Source organism: Corvus cornix, chromosome 3 (genome assembly GCF_000738735.6).
Source record: "Corvus cornix cornix isolate S_Up_H32 chromosome 3, ASM73873v5, whole genome shotgun sequence".
NCBI classification, from domain to species: Eukaryota; Metazoa; Chordata; class Aves; order Passeriformes; family Corvidae; genus Corvus; species Corvus cornix.
In genome coordinates, this window is record NC_047056.1 from 10831956 (window position 1) to 10852741 (window position 20786).

At 45.4% G+C, this 20786-nt stretch overlaps 1 protein-coding gene across 2 annotated transcripts; it reads right to left on the reverse strand.

Moving 5' to 3' along the window:
• UGP2 (UDP-glucose pyrophosphorylase 2) lies at positions 1–20670 on the reverse strand. Of its 2 annotated transcripts, none has more exons than XM_039570094.1 (10): positions 20605–20670; positions 14350–14477; positions 13699–13806; positions 6641–6826; positions 5043–5176; positions 4110–4407; positions 2955–3152; positions 2528–2770; positions 1996–2100; positions 1–1086 (listed from the first exon to the last, which is right to left on the reverse strand). In XM_039570094.1, exons 2-10 carry the CDS (start codon positions 14461–14463, stop codon positions 979–981), a joined length of 1494 nt encoding a protein of 497 aa, XP_039426028.1. In that variant the 5' UTR covers positions 14464–14477; positions 20605–20670; the 3' UTR covers positions 1–978. The 2 variants fall into 2 exon arrangements, with proteins under 2 accessions (XP_039426028.1, XP_039426027.1); XM_039570093.1 differs by lacking the exon at positions 20605–20670 and adding an exon at positions 20022–20194.
• Positions 20671–20786: the final 116 nt, after the last annotated feature.

Below are 20786 nucleotides of genomic sequence, written 5' to 3' on the forward strand. Positions count from 1 at the left end.
TTGTTTTTAAAGACCAACTTCTTTAATGATACATACCAGTGTTATACTAAGCTTATAAAATAAAGTTGTCTGCATGTAAATACAAGAGAAACATTAAGAAATCAATAGTGATCAGGACAGGGATTTCGATTCCTGTACAAATTTAGAAACTCAAGAGAAGATAAATTAACATACATGGCTGTGACAATATGAACATAGGTGTAGTCAACGTGATCCATTTATTGAAAAAAGAGGGCAGATCAAGGATTAAGATATTAACAGGAGATCCAGTCTTAATGGGATGTGAGAAAGCAAACACCACACGTGGCTACTGAGGCATTTTTCTCAAGTATTGGATTCTTTGGGCAAGTTTGGAACACGGATGATTCCCACTCTCACGATACGGAAATGGAGGTATTGACAGCCTTACCCCAGTACCTCGACATACAACTGGGACAGGACATCCCACTTGTAGTTTGGGGGGCGGTTGAAGAGGGCTACAGGTTGTGAGCACATGAAATACAGGGTTTTAAGAGCCTATTTAGCAGTAGTGAAACTTTTGGTTTTCAACTGTGCCTTCCTAAAACGTCACAGGAGTTGCCAACCATGTTGTCCCACATGTATTGCTTCACAGCTTTATTTCTGCAGTTACAAGCAATTCAAAACTACTGCATGGTCGAGGCAAGCCTCTGAACTTCTTATCAAAGAAGATCTGTCCATCTTCCCACAAGACAAACAGTATTGCACTTCAAGGTTATATTAACTGAGTTACAGAATCTCTTTAAGGACTGAAGCATTACTTACGCACATCCATGGCGCTTATGTGGCTGCTTAAAGATAAGCAAGAGAAATTAATTTTAAATTAATACTGCAGGGTACTGTGAAGATGACAAAGCATAGGCCCTCTGTGTACTTAGATTTCTAATGCTTAAAAGGTTCTTCCATGACGAGGCTGGTTTGGCACAGCAGCCCCAGCCCTGACCGTACCCTCTCCTCGACTCAGTGGTCCAGGATCCGTAGGTTGCCAGATACGATTTTGTTCTCTAGTAGAGCTCCAGCTGGGATGTCAATCCTGTCACCATGGTTTGCAATGATGATGACTGTTCCCTGGGGTTACAGAAAAGAAAGCAAGTGTTCAGAAACCTGTTACCTGTTGACGTGGAAGGAGGGAAGAGGTTGTCTGGAGGAGCAGTCAGGTGTCAGCTGTACCACAGCCAGAGCCTGAATGCATTTAGTTGTATTGTTTCTGCACGGACCTTTGGGGGTTTTTCCTCCCCAGAACAAAGGTTTTAAACAAGCATCACTGGAACCTTTATCATTACCATACTAGATCCCATCAGCCTACAAGTAAACTGGTAACTTCTTTGAAGGCATGCTTGCTCTAAGGGCTCTTGTCACATCTGCTTGCCTTGAAGTGGAAAAATGTTACCCCCATCCCCAGGTGTGTCCCAGGAAGGCTCCTGTTCCAGTTGAACAGGAGGGACAGAGGGCCAGCTCAGAGCCTGGAGCCCAAGCCTGTGCCAGGTGATTGCAGCCCCACCTTCCACCCCTGGCACCTGCTGAATTGCCTTAGAGAACAGCAGGTGCTGCCAGGACTGGCAAGATCCTAAGGAAGAATTTGAGGGAGAAACTAACTTGCTCAGCTCTATCATTTACTAATAAATTGAGAACCCCAAAATGATGCAAAAGGGCCCGAAAAGGGGTGGTAAGGCCAGCCTGGGAAGGGAGGTAGGACTGAGCCAAAGGACAGAGGTGGCAGCAGTGTTTGAACAGAGATGTGAGGTCTGTGGTGCTTTCAAGGTCCATAAATAAACCTCTCTGCCTGGGCCTGCACAGAGCAGCAGCTCTGGCAGCAACATCTTGCACACCACCACAAGGGTCACTGTCCAGCCATGGCCTCTGCCATCTTTGGGCCAGTTACCCAATTCCCAGGAGTGCTCCTATGGCCTCTGTGTACAGGCAGAGGATCAATTCAGGATCAACAGCCAAGAAGCAGCATCCCCACTGCACACTCACCTTTAATGAAACATTCTTCCCAAACGTAACATCACCTGAAACCGTGAGATGATCCAGCTCCAGCATATCTGGAATACTTTCAAACCTCCGCAGGTAATCCTGAACCTTTTGGAAAGAGGAAATAATAGAGACAGTTTTAAAGCCATCTGTGGATTAAGACAACCGTGAGGGCCTCTTGAATACTCTTCAGGAGCCTTTCCTATAACCTACATCTGAATCAATACAAAAGTTGCTACTTTGTAATTGTGATTTCCTTCAGAAACAAGTGTGAGGAACAGCAGGGGGGCTGCCCACCAGCGCTGGGCGAGCTCTGGGGAGCACACACAGCCAGCCCACCTCCCATTGCTCAGCCGAGGGGTACAGGAGCACCCAACAGTAAATATTTGTATTCTCACAGGCTTTACAAAGAGCAAAACGGAAGGCCCAGGGGGGCAGAGGTAGATAAAGCAAACCTCACTTTCCAGTAATTTATTGCTATGAACTGCATCTTTATTCAAAGAGGTGAACACCAGGTGTCGTGACAGGAGTTTACCTTTGTGAAGGAGCTTCCCAGTTTGACAAGAGGCACTGTTGGGAATTCGCGCTTCTCGCTCATCGTTAGAGACCCTGCGTTAAGGCTGTACAAATTCGACATCACGAGCAAGAGATCCGAGGTGGTCTTCACAGGCAGGAAACGACTTCGAGGTACGTTTATCCCCAGAGAGTTCTCAAAACTCTTGATAGCAGCACCAACTGCAGTCTCCAGCTGGATAACATTCAAGCCTCCATCCAGAGTCTGGAACAGAAAACCCAGGTAACACATGGAGCAGGTCCTGGCACTCAGAACTGGAGCCCAGCATCAGTCAGAGCTCTGCCCTCACCCCAGACCAGCTCTGTGAAGCAGCAGTGCCTGTTACCCACCCAGAAACAAACAGTTTGTTTGGGTCAGTGTTCTCGAAACCCCTGCCAGAGCTGATTACCTTTGGGTTAACAATGATCTCCATGTCAATGGCATTTTTCTCTTGCAGCCTTTTAATTGCAGACAGAGCAATCCACAAATTGTTGGTATTGAATATTTTGAATTTTGACACAGACTTGAATTCATCCACATGTGCTTTTGGGACCTGAGCTATCTCCACCAGCCTCAGTTTATTCTCGTACTGCGTCAGCGTGCCACCCTGCAAGGGGCAAATGAGAGGTTTTAAGCCCTGTTCGTGAGAAGCCAGAGAAATCCTCTCCTCAACACAGGCAGATGCACTTGGTCTGGTGGCCAGAGAAACCCAGAGAAAACACATTTCTTGTTTTTAGTAACCAGCTACCAGGTTACTAATTATAGAGGAGCATGTTTAAATAAGTACAGTCAGAACCATCCAACGATCATATTTCAGCTCTCCGAGACAGTTAATTCCTTTAATGAAAGTTGTTGAGAATATCTTGCAAATGCTGCTGTTATCAAAAATCACTGTCAGCAGTACTTTGTTAGATGATGGAGCAAAAGCTAAATTAAATCTAAGTACTCTTAGAGTGCATTGCTGTGCTTTTGTAGGGCTAAGTCAGAGCTTCCCTAATGAATACAGAGAAAATCCAAATCTACATTTTCACATATGAAAGAAGAGAGGCAGAGCACAGTTGCAGGACAAATTACTGCAGGCTACAAGTATTTGATACATGTCATAAACCTCTGAGAAATGTCACTCCTGGACTTCGCACAAAGCCAGGGGTTAGGGCAGGAGCAGATGGGCAGCTGTGCCACACAGAGCTGTGCAATGCAGGGTTGGGAAGTGGCTTAGGCAGTTTTCTGTGATACACAACTGAAGCTTCTGCCCCTGTGCACGTGACAGTTTTTGGAGAAGGTGCAGAGGTTGTGACCGGCACCCCCCACAAATCACTCGTGCTTCCAGTCCAGCCCAGACTGTCCTTGTCTGCTGCTGCCCAGAACACAGACCAAATCTGTTCCATGAATTAGAACTTCCTAAATTTGCTGATTTTCTGCATCTCAAATTAGATCCCAGCTGATGTGTTAAATGGTGCCTAAAATAGCTATGAGGAGACTGGATGCATGTCTGAATCCATGGATTCAGAGGAGGCTGGAGATGGCCACCAACACACTCAGACTTTCACCCATCTCCCTTTACCTTCACATCCGCCCGGGTTTTGTTTGTGACTTCCATGACGAACTCACAGCGTTTTCCATTGGGTGGGTTCATAAGGTGGTTAAGAATGTAAAGGTCCACAGTGGCACCCAGATTATCTATATTGGACACAAAAATATATTCCTTCCCCTCTGCAATGAGGTTGTCCAGCAGACCAGAGTTGTAGAAGCTGGCGTAGATGTCTCCATGGCCTGGAGGGTACCAGCACTCTGTGTTCTCTCCTGAGTAAGAGACATCCTTGGCTATTGGCAGCAGAGTTTCCTTGTTAATTCTGGGATACCTGTGAGGACAATAGGTCTTGTTACATTCTCACCAGTGTCAGACTAGCACAAAGAAAAAAATGCTACAGAAAGGTGCAACTCCATGGGTTTTTGGAAGCATGCTTTTCCTGAGTACTCTGAACTGGAAGACCCATCCAAATTCTGAGCTGTCACTGAGAAGCTACAGAATGCAATCTATCTACTCAGGGATTTAAAGCCACAGTTCTCAGACCACACTGCAAACCAACTTTCTTCTGACAGGCAGGTTCACAGCATATCAAACACACCTCTAACCCCAGCAGCCAACTGGATTAGAGTTTGTTCTTCGTAAAGAACCATGGTCTGTCTCCCTCCAGAGCCCAAGGACACTAAAAGCAAATTCAGGAATCAAGTGGCCAGCATCCAGTACACCACTATTTGTACATTCCTTAGAAACTGGGGCCCACAGACCCCCCCCTCAATTTTAATACATTGCCCTTGACTCTACCAAAGACCCTGATGTTTCAGTCTCTCCACGAGGCCCAAAAGAGACCAAACACGGGTACAGAAGACACTGTTGCTACCCCAGCACCTCAAACTGAAGTCCACCCCATTCGGAATATGGAGAAACAAGCTAGTTTTTCTTTCTACCCCAAGTGGAGAAGTCTTTTGATACCTGCTTTGATTAAAAGTATATATCTTCACACGGCTGTGACTGTATTTCTGCAGGATTTTCTTTGTGTCATCGTCTGTGTTGAAGGAATTCATGAGAACCAGAGGGACATCAGTGTTGTAGGATTTGTTTAAATGCTGAGATGGGAAATAAATGGTAAATTCAGCATGTATTATTAGCTTTAACGCCTGACACCTGAGATTTTGGGAGAAAGAAATTAGGTAAAACAGACTGGATATAATGAATGTGTGAGAGAAAAAAAGAGATGCACTTATGCTGACAGAAAGGATAATATATCAGGTAAAGGAAAATAAATCCCTGTTAGTAGTAAAGATAAGACCCACATTAATTAATCTATCTTTAATTAGTGAACCTTCGTTTTTAAACCTGCCTTGAGATCTAAAATCTGAAACCATGATGCCACTAAATGATCATTTTAAGTTACAGCTACTTATGATTACAAAAGGCATGTTTTCCATCAAATTGTTGCAGCCTGTCAAGGTGACATTTCCACACTGTCTCTGCACAGGAAGCACTTCCAAGCCTTCTTGGCAGGCTGAGAGATGGACAGTTGCATCAAGAGCACACAATAAATGAAACATCACCATGTTAATTGTTTGGGAATCTATAGAATGGACCTGAAATACACAAGAGCATTTCCACATCCAAAGGCAAAAAAAATCAGAGATCATAGCAGTGTTCCACCAAAAATAGAATGTGCAGGGGGAAAAAAAAAAAAAAAAAAAAGACACTTGAGTGAGGTTTAAGCTTTGTGTATCAGCTCACCCTCATCTGCTGGAGCGTTTGGGATCATTACACTTTGGTGGAGTCAGAGACTTCCACAGTGATGCTTTGGAGAAAGGGCTGCATCAGTTGGATTTAAATTTGAGTTTTCCATAGAACCATCTAGCACACATGGGAGAGTCACTCCAAACATCACCACACTGAGGCAAAAATTGTTGGCACTCCAGAAACCATGGGCCAGGCACACCCCACTTCCTACTCTAATAACTGTCTTCATTATCTGCTGTAAGATGAACATTCAGCATTAAAAACATAAGCTGAAATGTCCTCTCCCAACACCAGCAGCTGTTACTTTCTTTTGCTCTTCTTTCTTCAGAGGAAAATGCCAGCAATCTCTTCCAGCACAAGAGTTTAAATTCATCAAGGAACTTGGAGCTGCTGTGAAAAGCTTTGTTCTAATGCACATTAAAAAAACCCTTTTTTGAAAAGATGAACTTGCAGCTGGAGGAGTCAAGAAACAAGCCCAGGAGTTACCCAGGCCAGACAAGCTCTACAGTGTGACTGCTTGTGTTCCTGGACACAATCCCCCCATCCAGGGCTGGTGTGCACAGGCTGGATCACACTTGTGCTAATACATGTGGGGGACACAGAGTTCAGTCGCTGACTGCATCATCCCTTTCGTGTCTATTCTTCCCAAAGGAATTCTCTGCTTCACCCCAGCACTGTGACCAGACCTCGTCTCCCTCTCCTCTTCCTTTTGGCAAGCCTCCACTTGATCCCTCTTAACAAGTCATGCAGGAGCAGCTCAGTGTGTGTTGCTTCCTCCAACGCAGCGAGAAAAGCTCATCAAAGGTTACCTCAATCTGCTGCACAGTCAGGTCCAGGAAGGTGTTCTCGTTCCGCACCCCGATGAGGCTCTTGGGGCCTTTACAGCCCATGCTTGTGCCCAAGCCACCATTGAGCTTCACAACCACCAGCTTGTTCAAGACAGAAGCAATGTTATCAGGCAGGCCTCTGGCCTTGATCTTCTCATAGGGCTGGATCTGGGAAAACAAACGAACAAAAAAAAGAACCCAAAAAAACCAGCAGTCAGATACGCGGAAAGAAATTGCTTTCTCCTAAAAACTTTCAAAACTTAAAATCTGGCGATAAACCCCACAATTATTCATATGCTTTATGACACTAAAGAACATCTGCAAAATGAGTCTACAATAATTGATTTGTTATGATACAAATAACCCGGTTTGTTACTACAATAACCTCTTTTCTCAGGAGGTTCTAGAGACTTTGTGACACCAGTCACCATTAGCGTCATTCAGAGAAGTCAGGCCAGTTATGCCACTTGTCACAACCCTGTTCCTGCCCTGCAGAAGGGGAGGGGGTTTCCTTGGGAGCCATCTAACTTGCTGGCCCATAAGATGGCCCCTCCCCACCTTCAGTCAGGCCACAATGTAAGAACCAGGCTCTACATGCAAGGCATAGAACTTTCCTTCTCTGAGCAGCTTAAACTCATAGATTTTCTTTCGGTTTTTTTTAGCTCTGAGGTTGTCAAAGGCAACATCCTTGGCAAAATGTTGGTTCTTTAACTCAGTCTAAACTGATTCTTATTCTAACCACCATTCTGATACAATTCATTTCTCCCGACAGCATGATACAGAGTGGAGGAAAGTTCCTAGTTGTTATTCTGCTGTTTTCAGGATATGTTCATCCAGCTCACAATAAACCTTACAGGAAGTCTTCTACCTCACTGACAGCTGTTTCCTACAGGTTTAAGAACAGAGTCTGGGCTACCTGTGGGGCTAGTGATGGAGAGCAAAATCGGGCTCATAATGACAGTGTGCCTCACATTAGGTACTGCTGTCCCCAAATTCAAAGCACCTAAGTCAAAGAAATAATGGTTACAATGCCACAGTAAGAATCATGCCAAAACTGTTAGAGCAGAATCAATACCATTATCCTTTAGCCTGCCCTTCTAGAGATTTTCTTTTGAAGGAAAGCCCTGGTGTTCCAGTGCTGTAGCATTCTAGCTGCTAGAAAATGATTTTAATTCTGATAAGGGGTGTGTAAGATCCACAGCTGGTTTCCAAAAACAAATACATACAGAGGAGTTTTCAGAGCTGTGTTTGTTTTGGGCAAGGGCTGGGGTTCAAAAGGAAATTCACACTGCACTGGAACAAGAGTCCTGTTTCTTACTGGGATGTGCAGGGGTAGGGAGGACAGCTTGTGCAATTCCAGCATTCCAGGACACCACTGGCAGCAATTAGGGCAGATCCCTCACATTAGGGAAATGCGCGGAATTTCCTATGGGATCTGGAAAGCTTACAGGATGTAGTTCAAGATAAGATGACTCCATGTGGAGTTCTTGTGGCTCAGACAGAAAGCAGCACTACAATCACTGCCATTTCATGAGGACATAGGCAGGAGCTTCCTCCCAAAGTTCCAGGAACTTTTCAGGAAGAAGTGCACAAAAAGCGGACTCTTGCTGTGCTTTGTCAGCAACAGAGATTGCGTTCAGGGTGAAACGCCCTGAAAAACAACTGCGCTCTCATCAGCAACGAGATGATAAATCCTGGGTTTAATGTCTTGAAGGTCCATCAGGAAACTCAATGAACATTCTGCTACCAGCAGGACCTGCAGAGATTTACACCCAGATTTACTGCCTGCCATCCACTCCAAGGTCAATAACATCCTGCATTAGACTGTACATGGATTAAAAACATTTCGTCTTGAGCTTTAGCTGGGTGGGATGTGAGTCACATCCATGATGTTCTGACACTGTCTGAACATCCAAAAAAATTGTCTCAACTTTCAAGTCTCACTATGTTCTTCTTGCATCACTCACAAAGAGCAGAAGGTCTGACACTCAGTTCAGGGCCAAACTGCCTCAAAAATCATTTGCTTTTGCTAAAGTGCCAACTACCTTTTGATGCTTTCACTATCGTGCCTGAAACCAGCTTTGCAGAAAGCTCAAAGTCCTGAAGAAGGAAACAGTTCCACCAAGGGCTCAGTTCACTGGATATTGCATCAGTTCACAACAGAAAATCTATGACTCAGCCTCACTAAATATTTCAGTTTCTTCTGGCACAGGCATTGGAAACATCAGCTTGGCAATAAAGCCTCGGGAAGGACTTGAAGGGTCTTTAATTCAGAGAATAACAAATGTCAAAAAGTCAAGTTCCAGCAGGAACGTTGCAGCACCAGGACTGCTGGATGCCAATGCTGTCAATCCTACAGTTCCAGCCATGTGCAGGCACTAATATGCAAAACTACCTCATCACATACAAGCGTACACACAACTGGAGAAGTGCTCCACAGTTATAAATTCTAAGGGTTTGGAACAGTGGGCTTGACAAGTAAGTTCTGATGGGGAAATTCTTCAGGAAAAAACAGGGGCAGGAATGACGTCTTACAGATGTATGGCTGCAGTGTTACTTGCTTGAGACACGTCTGGCAGCCGTGGTTTGGGACTGTTCTGACAGACATATGCAGCTTCTTTTGTTTTGCAGCCAACGTCACAGAAGTGATTTCTCGGAACAGTCTGGATGAGACAACGTTGGGAGTTTGACTAACAGATTCCAGAGGCCTACTCCTACTGCAAGGAGGCTTGCAAGAGTTTGTCAGAGACAGACAAATGAGCATCAGGGCTGTCATCGTGGGTAGACCGGAAAGGAGGACGCCCCTATTAGTTAACATGTACTTTCAGTTCAAGGAAATATTTACTCAGCACCAAGGGACAGTTCTAGGAATAGCACCAAAGGAAGAGGTCTCTGCCCTCGTGAGACCCCACCTGCAGTGCTGCACCCAGATCTGGAGTCCTCAGCACAGGAAATCTGTGGACCCGTTAGAGCAGTGCAGAGGAGAGCCACGAAGGTGATCAGAGAGAGAGCACCCCTCCTGTGAGGTCAGGGTGAGAGAGCTGGGGGTGGTCAGCCTGGAGAAGAAGAGGCTTTGGGGAGACCTTCCAGCACCTAGAGGGGGCTTACAGAGGAAGAGAGACTTCTTACACAGGCTGATAGGGAGAGGACAAGGGGAATAGTTTCAAACTACAAGAGGAGAAATTTATATCAGATCTTAGAAAGAAGTTCTTTACTCTGAGGGTGGTAAAGCAGAGGAACAGGTCAGCCAGAGAAGCTGTGGCTGCCCCATCCCTGGAGGTGTTCCAAGGCCAGGTTGGACAGGGCTTGGAGCAAGCTGGTCTAGTGGAAGGTGTCCCTGCCCATGGCAGGGGGTTGGAACAAGATTTTTAAGGTCCCTTCCAAACCATTCTATGATTCTATGAACCCTTAGAACCTGTTTCCAGAGTTGAAGATTAGGAAGATGTTTTGCTTTTGAGTAAGGGCATAACATTCATTCTTTTCCTTCATGATATAGTTCACTGAGGTGACAACCTGAGCTGCAGACAAGACTGCAACCACTGGGGAAGAAAAAAACAAAGGCTCTAACAGACAAGCTCCTTTCACACTCACATTGCTTCGGATGCTCTCTTTACATCCCAGATGAGGTTTTGCATTGCTGTTCTGAGGTTAACTTGATCACTGCAGTTCTCTCAGAGGCCTCCCAGCAGGACTTTGCTATTGCTTCCAATTCAAACAAACAGATCGCTGTAATCTACATCGAGGGGATTAAGTTACACTTGCCATGTCCACATTCTTTACCTCCTCTCCCTGTTAACTGGCACTCTCAGTGTGCTTTCTTCTCTGGAGACTGTAACAGTAATGGGTCCTAACTATGCGAGCTATCACTGTAAGCCTTTGGACATATGAAAGCAAAGCATCTGGAAGGAAAAAACAAGTCAGAGGTTTACCAATATAGTGTGAAATGGGTTCAATCTTCTGTTACTGTCATCAGTATAAGTTGTTACACTGAAAACATGGAGGTCAGGGAAGAAATCTCCCATTGCAGAGAAAAACAGAGGAATAATACAGAGCAATAATTTGTGTTTCAATTTACTGACAGGAGCTTTTACTTGTCTTGAGGAAGAAGCAGAAGCTACATTAAGAGAACAAATACAACAGATAACACATTAGATGACCTGCAGAAGTCTGACAGAAATTCTGCTTCTGCACAGCACAGTCCCTTGGCACTGGGCAAAAGCCTGAAACACTCTTTCCCACCTAAAAGACAAAGCCTATAAATCCAATAAACTATTCATGAACTTTTTTAAGCTGCTAAATAAATAAGAAAGCAACAAACCTACACTCTGGCAGATTTTTTGTGAGCCTCTGTTTACAGATACACACGTATGTCTGTGTGTTTATACACACACAGGCACATAGATACCTCAACATATGCTTTTTGCTCTTCTAGGGATCAGCTGAAGATTATACTTGCCAGAATTCCCAGCAGCAAAGCAATTCTCCAAAACAATCACAGGCAAATAAACTCACGCTGCAGAGAATTTGGTGCTTTCTAGGCCACAATCCTTGTAGTGTGAGATTCTCCAGCATACAAGCATCCCACCACCTCAAAAAACAAGGTCAGCCCTACAGGCATTTATAAATCATTTACAAGATTACCAGAAAATAAGTCTTCTATACCAACCTTCATGCTGTTTTAACAAGAACAGGAGGAGAATATGCTCTGAGGTTTTACAGCTAAGAAAAGAAAACTCACTTGGAGCTGAGCAGAAGCACTCAAACAAAATATGCGTTCACAGATGGATACCTGTCCCAAAGAACTCAGTACTGCAGCCCTTCAAAAGTTATCCCCCTTTAAGCCTTCTAAAAGCTCATACTGTTCTTACCCATATTAGCTAGACTAGTAATTCTGAAATTCTGGTCTTTAGGAAATCAGCTTTAATTTAATAATTCCACAAGTCACACTCCTCAGCAAAGAACAATTTGGGAGCAGGCCCCTTGAAATGTGTCTTCTGTGAAACCCCTTTCATTTTGCAGAGTATGTCCCTGACACAACTGACATATTAAAAAGGAAGGGGTGGATACAACAGGATAGAGAGTTGGAACTATTATGGTCAGCAAAAAGGAGAAAAGAAAAAAATAATCAAGAAATTTAACCTTGCTCTCAGTTTTCCTAAGTGCTTAAACCACCTCCTGTCAGATCAGGAAGCCCAAGTATCCCTAAAGAAAGGGGTATTTACTACACAACGAAGAAGGCATGGAAGGAAGTTTGTTTGCAGATATTTTGCTGTAGCTCTCTTCTGTGGCACTTATCAAGCATGATTACTTGATTTAGAGCTCATGGTAGGAAACAAAATTTCATTTCAGATCATGTATGCATCTCATCAGACCAGAACTGACCTGATTTCACAGAATTCTTACCTTTCTGTCTCTCATCAAAAGTTGCTACATAGCACAGGGCCACACATCAGAATGAGCAGTACAGGCCGTAAGGAAAAAGAGAGATACTCTTTCGAACTCTGCCCTTCTCCATTCAGCCCTCTGTGACCTTAAGTTAGACCTTTCTCTTAGGTCTTTTTTTAGCAGCTTGCCATGCCTGGGAATAAACCCCCGGTCTATTTCAGAGCCTTACCACAACCCCCAGGTTGACATCTGCTCCAGATGTCCTACCTGGGTACTTTCAGGCCTTTATAGAACTTATAAGTTTTTCCACTGAAGGTGAACAAAACTTGAAAATTAGACAACAGCTCTTCTTCTCCACAAAGCAGCCATTCACTCTCATCAAATTTCTGTAATTTAATCCCAGGCCTTCTCTTGGCACAGGGAACAGTTTATTCCTTTGATTGTCCTAACTACCTTCTTACATATTTAAAAGACCTATCGCCCCCCCTGAGTCTCAGCCCCCCTACACTGAAAAAAATCCCCTTTTCTTCAGCCTTCCTTGTAAGTCACCTTATCTAGAACTCCAATTTCTCACCCTGGCCTCTTCGTTGAGGGCAGACTTCTCTCCCCCAAAGCAACACTTCATTCAGTGTTACAGTACAGAAAAGAGAGACATCACAAGTTTTTGAAGTTAAAAGAAAACACTCAACCTTGGAAAAACCCTAGACTTGCTCTAAAACAGCATCATTCTTCAACGCTTTATAGAGCAGCCCTGCATCTGTTCTGGAAGTAACTGGACAGCCTGCCTTTCATGGGAAACAGAGCCTCGATTGAGGCACACAGAGAGCCTCAGAGAAACCACAGGCCTGGGAGCCCACAGAACTCCTGCAATATGCCAAGATCACTACGCTGGGAAAAGCAAGAATCTGTAGCACAACTACACCATTAGTTACACAAGAGTCAAAGGACAGCCTAAGGCCACTGATGAATCAATAAAATGAGGTTAGGTTTAATAGGAAGTATTTATTTCAGTACTAAACAGTGCTGAAAACATACATAGTGCTTTTTCAGCAGCAGCTCAAATTACAGGTTGTAAGTTACAACAACACAGACAACATTAGAAAAATCAGGCTCCATAACTCCCCACAGTCAACTCCTTGTTTCAGATCCCTCACTTTTGCTGAGCTGCTGCAGGTTACAGAAGTTGCTAAATGAGCTCTATTACCCAGCCCACTTGCCATATATCCCTTTCAAATTATTAAACATAAAGGATCACTGGAAACAGTCTCATCTGAGACATGCAACCTTCTTCCATGGGCAGGAGGGAAATGGGAACAACAAGGGTCCTCCGCACTTCCCCTCTAACACAAGTTTACTCCAGAGAAGGTACCAAATGGTGAGGTGGCATCTGTCCCATTTTGTTTCCCTGCTCCCAGAGCTGCTAACAAAATAATACAAAAACTTGACACACATGGTAAGCAGAACCTGATGTTCAGGAACACATACAACATATGTCAACAAATAATTATTTCTCAGTTAGAACCCAAAGTGTTGTCCTACATGGTTTTACAGAACCATGGCAGATAGACCCATTTGATGGGTGAATACATCATTTGACTTAAGTAGCAATTACCAGTTTTACGTTCCTTACAAACTGTCACTTAACCACAACTTACAGAATCTTCTGGAGGTCTCTGAATCTTCCCCCAGTCCACAGATGGTCCCTTTTCTTGTAGGAATCTATGAAACAGCTTCTTAAATCCTTCCAGGTCCTTTTTAGTGTGCTACAAAAAGAAATACATTAGTTAATGCTGGTATTTAATGCACACCTACTCAATCACAGAAGCATTTCTACAAATTGAGGTACAGTCTACTCATGAGAGTAATTTCATTAGCACTGAAACAGACATGCTAAACTTTAGGTAAAACTCCAGAAGTTACCAAAAGCTCATTTTCACTAAAACTCAAGAGTACAAAACCAACTTGGATACCTATACAAGTCTTTTGTCAAGATCATAACCATTACAATTTGGCCCCACATTTAAGAAAACAGCTTTACCCTCCCTTTCTGTAATCCAGTGAAGATTACACAGAACCTTTAATAACTAAAGATGATTAAACACTTAATAATTCCGTCACCCAGTCTAGAGGGAACTGAAAGTCTCCTAACTGACATTGTATCCAGGCTACTCTTCCACACAGGATCAGAGCACATCCCAAAAATAAAGACCTGGAAATCCGTGATTTATCTTCTTGTCTGAGATTTGCCTCAATGTGCTGCATCCCATTTCTCATGCTCTGAGTAGCTCCCACTCCATGCTCCTTACCTCTATCTCATTTGAATGTGCAGTCGCAAGTATCTTATCAAGTTCTACTTTCATTGAATACTCCAGCTCTTGCCGAATGACTTCCTGAAACTGTGAGGAGCCAGCTTGAGACATTGCTTTGCTGAAATCTTGAATTTAAGAAAAAAAAAATTAGGAAAAAAAAACCAAACAAAACAACTAGCTTATTTAGACTACAAATAGCCTTCAATTTTCTTTAAGAGTGATAAACTCATAAAATCTAGTCTTATCACCATACTAGCATTCCAGAAATCAAAAGTTTTTGTTCCTAGTTACTTGGGAACAGATCTTAAACTGGTCCCAAAGAATAATGGCCCTTCTTTCAAAACTCAAAAGAACCCCAAAGGGCCAGTGGTCCATCTCACGAAGTATCCGAAAATCTGCAGCACTGCACTTTTTTGCTAGAGAAATCACATCCCACTGCATCGACACACTTTAGCAAGTAGAAGTGTGAAAAAGAAGAATTTTCTTAGTGAAAAGTTATGTAGAACATTGTGATTGAAGGTATCCTTCTGTTCCACAAGCAAATAAAAACATATGCTTTAATTATTTATACAGTGCACTTTCACAGGATCTTCTGTTTGTTCCAGTAAACATTCCCTTACTTTGTCATGAGTATTTTCACACTACAGCATGCATTTCAGTTACTAAGCAACCTAGAAAATTGGGCTGTCTATCACTTCAGCATTTGTTTTGTTTTTGAAAGTGATAAACTCCACAAACGTGAAAAAGAGTAAATACACAAATATTCTATAAAGTCCACCCTGCAGAAAGAACCAGGAGAGAACACTTTATTTTCCAACAGAAAGCATTGGAAGTGAGTGTATTCTCAAAAGACATTCTGAGTATGTTCTCTGAAGACCTCAGTTAATTTAATTTCTGCTAAATCCCTTAAGTGATCACTTCCCCGTAACACAGAGAGTGATGTATTGCCAAATATAGCTGGATTTTAGAAACACCCTTAATACTAGTGCAAAAAAGGGACAGGAGGGAACTTTACAAGTGAACAGAGTGACACTGACAGAAAACATTGCTAGAAGAGGAACCTGCATTTAAAGTCTACTTACTGAGAACATGTATTAAAAGGCTCTTCTATTGAGAATGTCTAAGAAAGCCAAAGACGGTTCATTTCAATGCAATTTTGATTTTATTTTATTTTTCTAAGCAAAGTATTCCACAGCCTCAGCCTCAGTGACAGTATCTAATCCTTGCTTTGAAGCCCACAGAAGCCATTTTCCTGACTGCACTGTTTTGCAGGTAGGGGAGGGAGAGAGGAAAAAAAAAAAAAAAAAAGACAGACAAGTGCTGCAGTGCACATAGTATGTGTGGTGCAACACGGGAAAACACCAGCTCAAGATGAACAGTACACTGAACAATACGTCCTTTTTTAAATCAAATGCTTCATTTAGTAGTAAAAGCAGGTAAGAGTTGAAAGCCTGTTAGGCGTATCTTTCCGGGTCAAATGTGTGACAACACAGACAGCTCTCCACCAGGAAGCACTTCTTCCTACAGAAAAACAAGGAGGTCTGTACCAGCTTCATGCTTAATCCCAAACTGCTACAAATACTCCTTTCATTCCCGCCCTTTGGGGTGATGCATTCCGAAACAACTGCGAGGAGATGCTTTCACATGTTTCTAATCCTCCCTGCAACGTGTTATAATAGCCCACTTCTGTTACAGCAACAACAGTGGCCATTTCTCACCGCTCGCCGGCCTGTAAAACATCTGAACCTCCCCGTGTGATGCAACACATCTCTGAGGAACTCTGCACATCCCGAGTCTCAGCAGAGACCTTCAGCCGTGCTGTGGAGCACACTGGGGCTGAGGGAGGCACAGCCAGCTTCCCCGGGCTGCCATGTAAGTAGGAAATGCTTGTTCCGCTCTTATTAGCCAAAAGACTTGTATCTACCAGAAAAAAAGGCACTTAGAGACTAAGTAACACCACTAACAAATCGAGAAAAAAAGGCATCATAAAAGCAAATATATGGCAATGTCCTAGTTTAGGGGTTTGGGTTTTTTTCTGTAATACTCTAAAATTCTCCATAAACTGAATGTGCAAATGCTAAACACATTTGATCACCAATATCCTCGCAGGAAAGCAAAGCAGACCTGTTGCTTCTTCCAACATCAGGCACACAGAGCAGCAGCTGGATGGGACAGCTCTTGCCGAACCCCAGCCTGCCAAAGCTGCCAGTGCCGTACCCTTCATCAGCAACAGGGGGTATTTAGGCTTCCCATTTAACAACTACTGCAACCCCTCGGCCGCATCCAGACCCAATGTGTCAGGTCACGGTTGCTTGGGAAGAGCATTGTTAATGCTGTTAGCCCAATTATTATTATTTCGGGGAAAGAGAGAGGAAGAACACGGCTGGAGTCGGTAAAAACATGTCTGGTGCAAGAAAAGTATCTATTCTGCGTAGGTAAGAATGTGAATACTGTAACTAAGAGTCAAGAGAAACAGCAAGTGAAAGCTCTTCTGCTCTTAACATGCCACTGTGAGGCAGAGGCTTTGAGCATGTATCTTGAGGGATGACCACCAGGACCTGGCCTGCACTCTCTAGTGTCTCCCCAAAGCAGTATCGGTCCATGATACGAGTGAACACAGCACCAGTTGTTCCTGCTGCCCCTCAGAGTTTTTGGGAAGGAGCTGGTATTACACATCTCAGCCTATGGCTGGCAGAAAGACAACTGCAGTCCTTCAACACAAACTACAGCTGAATTTAACAGCCTGGGTGAAGATTGATTTCCCTTTTCAACCTAGCAGCAACAAGGAAGTTGAAAGGCGAGTGCAACTGCATATCTGAAAGCAGTTCTTTCCTGCAGGCAACTAAAATTTCCTACAGCCGTAATGAAAAGTAGTTACTGTGCCTCTAAAAATCACATGGGAGGCTGGGGTGCTGGATAATTGCAGGAAGATATTTCCAAGGACACACAGGGCCATAAAATCCCAAATTATGTTTAAAAAGAAATGCCTCTTCCAAGCTATTTCACAAACAGTGCCTCATATTTCAGCCTAAACCCACTTTTATGAAACCAGTGCTCTTGAACACTCATCAGACGTAAGAAAAGGGTGGGATAAGGTAGTGGAAGACACTTTGGGGACCTGCCCACACAGGAAATGAGCACAGACCAGAAGAGCATGACTAAATAGTTGAGACTTCAGAGAACACTGGGCTTTGCAAAAATGACCACAGAGGGTATCTTACTTTAATGTCTTTGGTAGAAAGTGTTCTCCCAAGTAGCAGAGACAGGACGGCACTTCAGTCAAGTTCATGCTGGTGTTTGAGGCATAGAGAATTTCACTCCAACCCTCCTGCCCCCACCCACTGTTATTTCTAACAGGCTTTTGTGCTCTGCTCTGACTGCTAACCTGGCCCCTGCCCTCACAGCACGAGCTACAGCACACGGAAAAGTATTGGCAGGTTTATGATGCCTAATTTTATAGCTGACATGTGAAAAAGCAAAATGTGATATATCAGAGCAAGCTAATAGAAAGGAGGACTTTGTACACTACCAGAAACAATGTAAGGGGCAGATCTCCTCAGGAAAACTGCACAAGAACAGAACAGTGGAGAACTCTTACTTAGGGACTTGCACGTATTTCCTCTCTGCTGTCCTTCCTCTTACTCTACATTAAAAGCAGAGAAAATGTTAAGATTAATTTTGTTCATTAATCCACTCAGAAGAGAAGTTTACTGCCTTGGTACTCAGGGTACAAGGAGGCAGCACAGGAGGGAGTTGTGGGACAAGCCAAGCAAGAACTTCTCTCATGAAAAAGTAGGGAATCTCTAGGGCTGAGGGCTATGGATCGTGATTACTTTTGCAATCCAAGTAAGTATACAGAAAGACCTATAGCAGAAAATTATTTAGGTCTCCCTGGAGCCAGACTAATGCATAAAAACCTAGAAGGGCGGCCAGTAAGTTACAACATGTAGCTAAACTTTAAATGCTCTACCCTTGAACTCTGTGCTCAGGGTACAGAGTGAATGCCTTAACTTCCAGCAGTTCCTCTTAAAGTTCAAGGCAATTTTTATCTCTGGCAGGGATAAAAGTCTCTTTAAATATCCACACTATAACGCACAATGCTAACGAATACTACTTTGAATTTTAGAAGTGAACATACCCACTCAGCCTCTACAAACATTTTCCTACTACTAGAGGCAAAATTTGCCAACACGCATCGGACTGAAGCATCCGTGAAGTGAAATCTTTATGCTCTGACTCTTCCTGATGGATGAGCACGTTAGCCTGAGCTAACTGAGAAATTTGCAACCCAGGAAGCTGTTCTTGCCAGCTGCACACACCAAGAGTTTAGGTGTTACAGTCAGACACAGCTGAATTTCCTGGTTTAGCAGATGATCCTCATGCTAAAATATCACTTGACATGACAATACGTTTCAGTACTACTGGCCTGACAAAAGAGTATCTAAACGGCGGATGGTTTTTGGGGGTTTTTTTAAGGCTTTCAGGATTGTCAAATCTCTGGTAGTATTTTAAAAACCAATTATGACCTTCACATAGGTTTCTACAGCTTTCAGTTTCAGAAATAACAGCACTTCTCTGCAAGATGGCTACCTTCAACAGAGAGAGATAAGCCAATTCCATTTTAAAAGAACAATTGCCAATATATTTTCCTAATAAATTTCACAAGGGCTTATCTTGGTAACTTTCAGAGTGGCTGGTTGAGCAACGTGCTGGAAACACCTTCTTCCTCCAGCCGCCTGGTTCCTGCCCAGGTGTCACGGGACATTTGTAGACAGGTGATGCCTTTACACAGCCAGCATTGTCCAGTCCTGGACATCCACTGTGTGAGGGACAGTGATTTCCCAAAGGCTGCCAAGGCCTTCAGTTGCCTGCAATACCCAAGTTTGTATAGCAAACGACCTACTCGTGTTCCTTCTGCAGGCAGCATTACATTTGTTGATAGGCCTGAGTGGATTTATATTAAGGAGCCCTATACAAAAAGCACACCCGCACCATTAGGAATATCGGAAAACAGGGAAAGAAAACTGCAACGGCAATGCACCAAAGTAATTTTTCTTTCCAAAATGACCTCTTGTGGGCTGGTTCCCTGTTTTGCAGAGAATCCGAAACTCAGACCACGTACACACAAACGCTCACACATGCGGAGAGTAAAGGAGAGCGCCAGAGCCTACCGGGATCAGAAAACGCCAAAACACACTCAAGCCTCAAAAAAAAAAAAAACCAACAAAACAAAACAACAAAAAAAACCACACGAAAAAAACACAACACCCAAAAAAGAAGAAGAAAAGAAGAGAAAGAAAAAAAAAAAGAAAAAAGCGAAGACGTTCGACCTCGGAATCCATCCTCCCGCAACTTTACCAGATGGCTTAGCGGAGAGGGCAGATTTGTGCTGGCGAGGTCCCGCAGGATCCCCCAGCCCCTGTCCGTGCACAGCGCTGGGCGCAGCCCCGCCGCCCGGTCCCGCCGTGCGCCCGCAGAGCCGAACCGGGCCGGGCAGAGCCGAGCCCGGCCGGCCCCGCCGCCGGATCACGGACAGGGCTCCGGGGCAGCCCGGGCACATCGCAGCCCAGCTGCTACCCCCGAGCCACCGGGAGCGCGGACCCAAAACACAGCGCAGCCCCGCGTACGCACGGCGGAGGAGCCGAGAAAAACAAAGCGCGTCAGCTTACCTTTCACGAGAGCCGACATTTTCGCGCTTTAATAAATAAACACTTGGGTAAACACAGAGTGCCCCGCTCGGGGGTTCCGCCCCGCGGCGGGCAGCGAAGGGCCGGAGCGCGGCTGCCGCCCCTGCGGAGGCTGCGGCGGGAGAGGCGGCGACCCCGGCCTCGCTGGCAGCTCGCTCCCGCCCGCCCGCCGCGCTGCCCCTCCGCCGAGCAGTCCCTCCCGGCCGGCGGGCGGGCCGGCGAACCCCGAGCAATTTAAATTTCATCAATGGAAGAGGCGGACCCGCCGCGCCCCGGGTTTCGCCACCCCCCGACCCTCCCCTCCCCTCCCCGCCGGGCCGGGCCGCCCGCCTCCCCGGGGAGCTCCCGGCGCGGCTCCTCCCCGCTCCGGGACGCGATGGGACGGGACGGGACAGGCCAGGCCGGGCCGGGCCGGGCCGGCGCGGCCGCCCCCGCGCTCCGCCCGCCCCGCGCGGCCGCCAGTCCGGGGGCGGCCCCGTCCCACCTCCGCCCGGGCAGCGCCGCGCCGCGGGGCCCCCCCCCCGCCCGGGCCGGGCGGTGCCGGCGGCGGCCGCGCCGAACCCACCTCGTCCTGCGGCACCGCGGGCGGGGGGCGGGGACCCGCGTGCCGCGCGCGCCCCGCCCACCCCCTCCCCCCGCGGCGGGGGCGGGGCCCGCGCCCATCCCGGCGGGCCCCTCGCGCGCGCCGCCGCCGGAAGTGGGCGGGGCCCGGGAGCCCCCCCCGGCCGCGAGCGGCGGGCGCGGGAA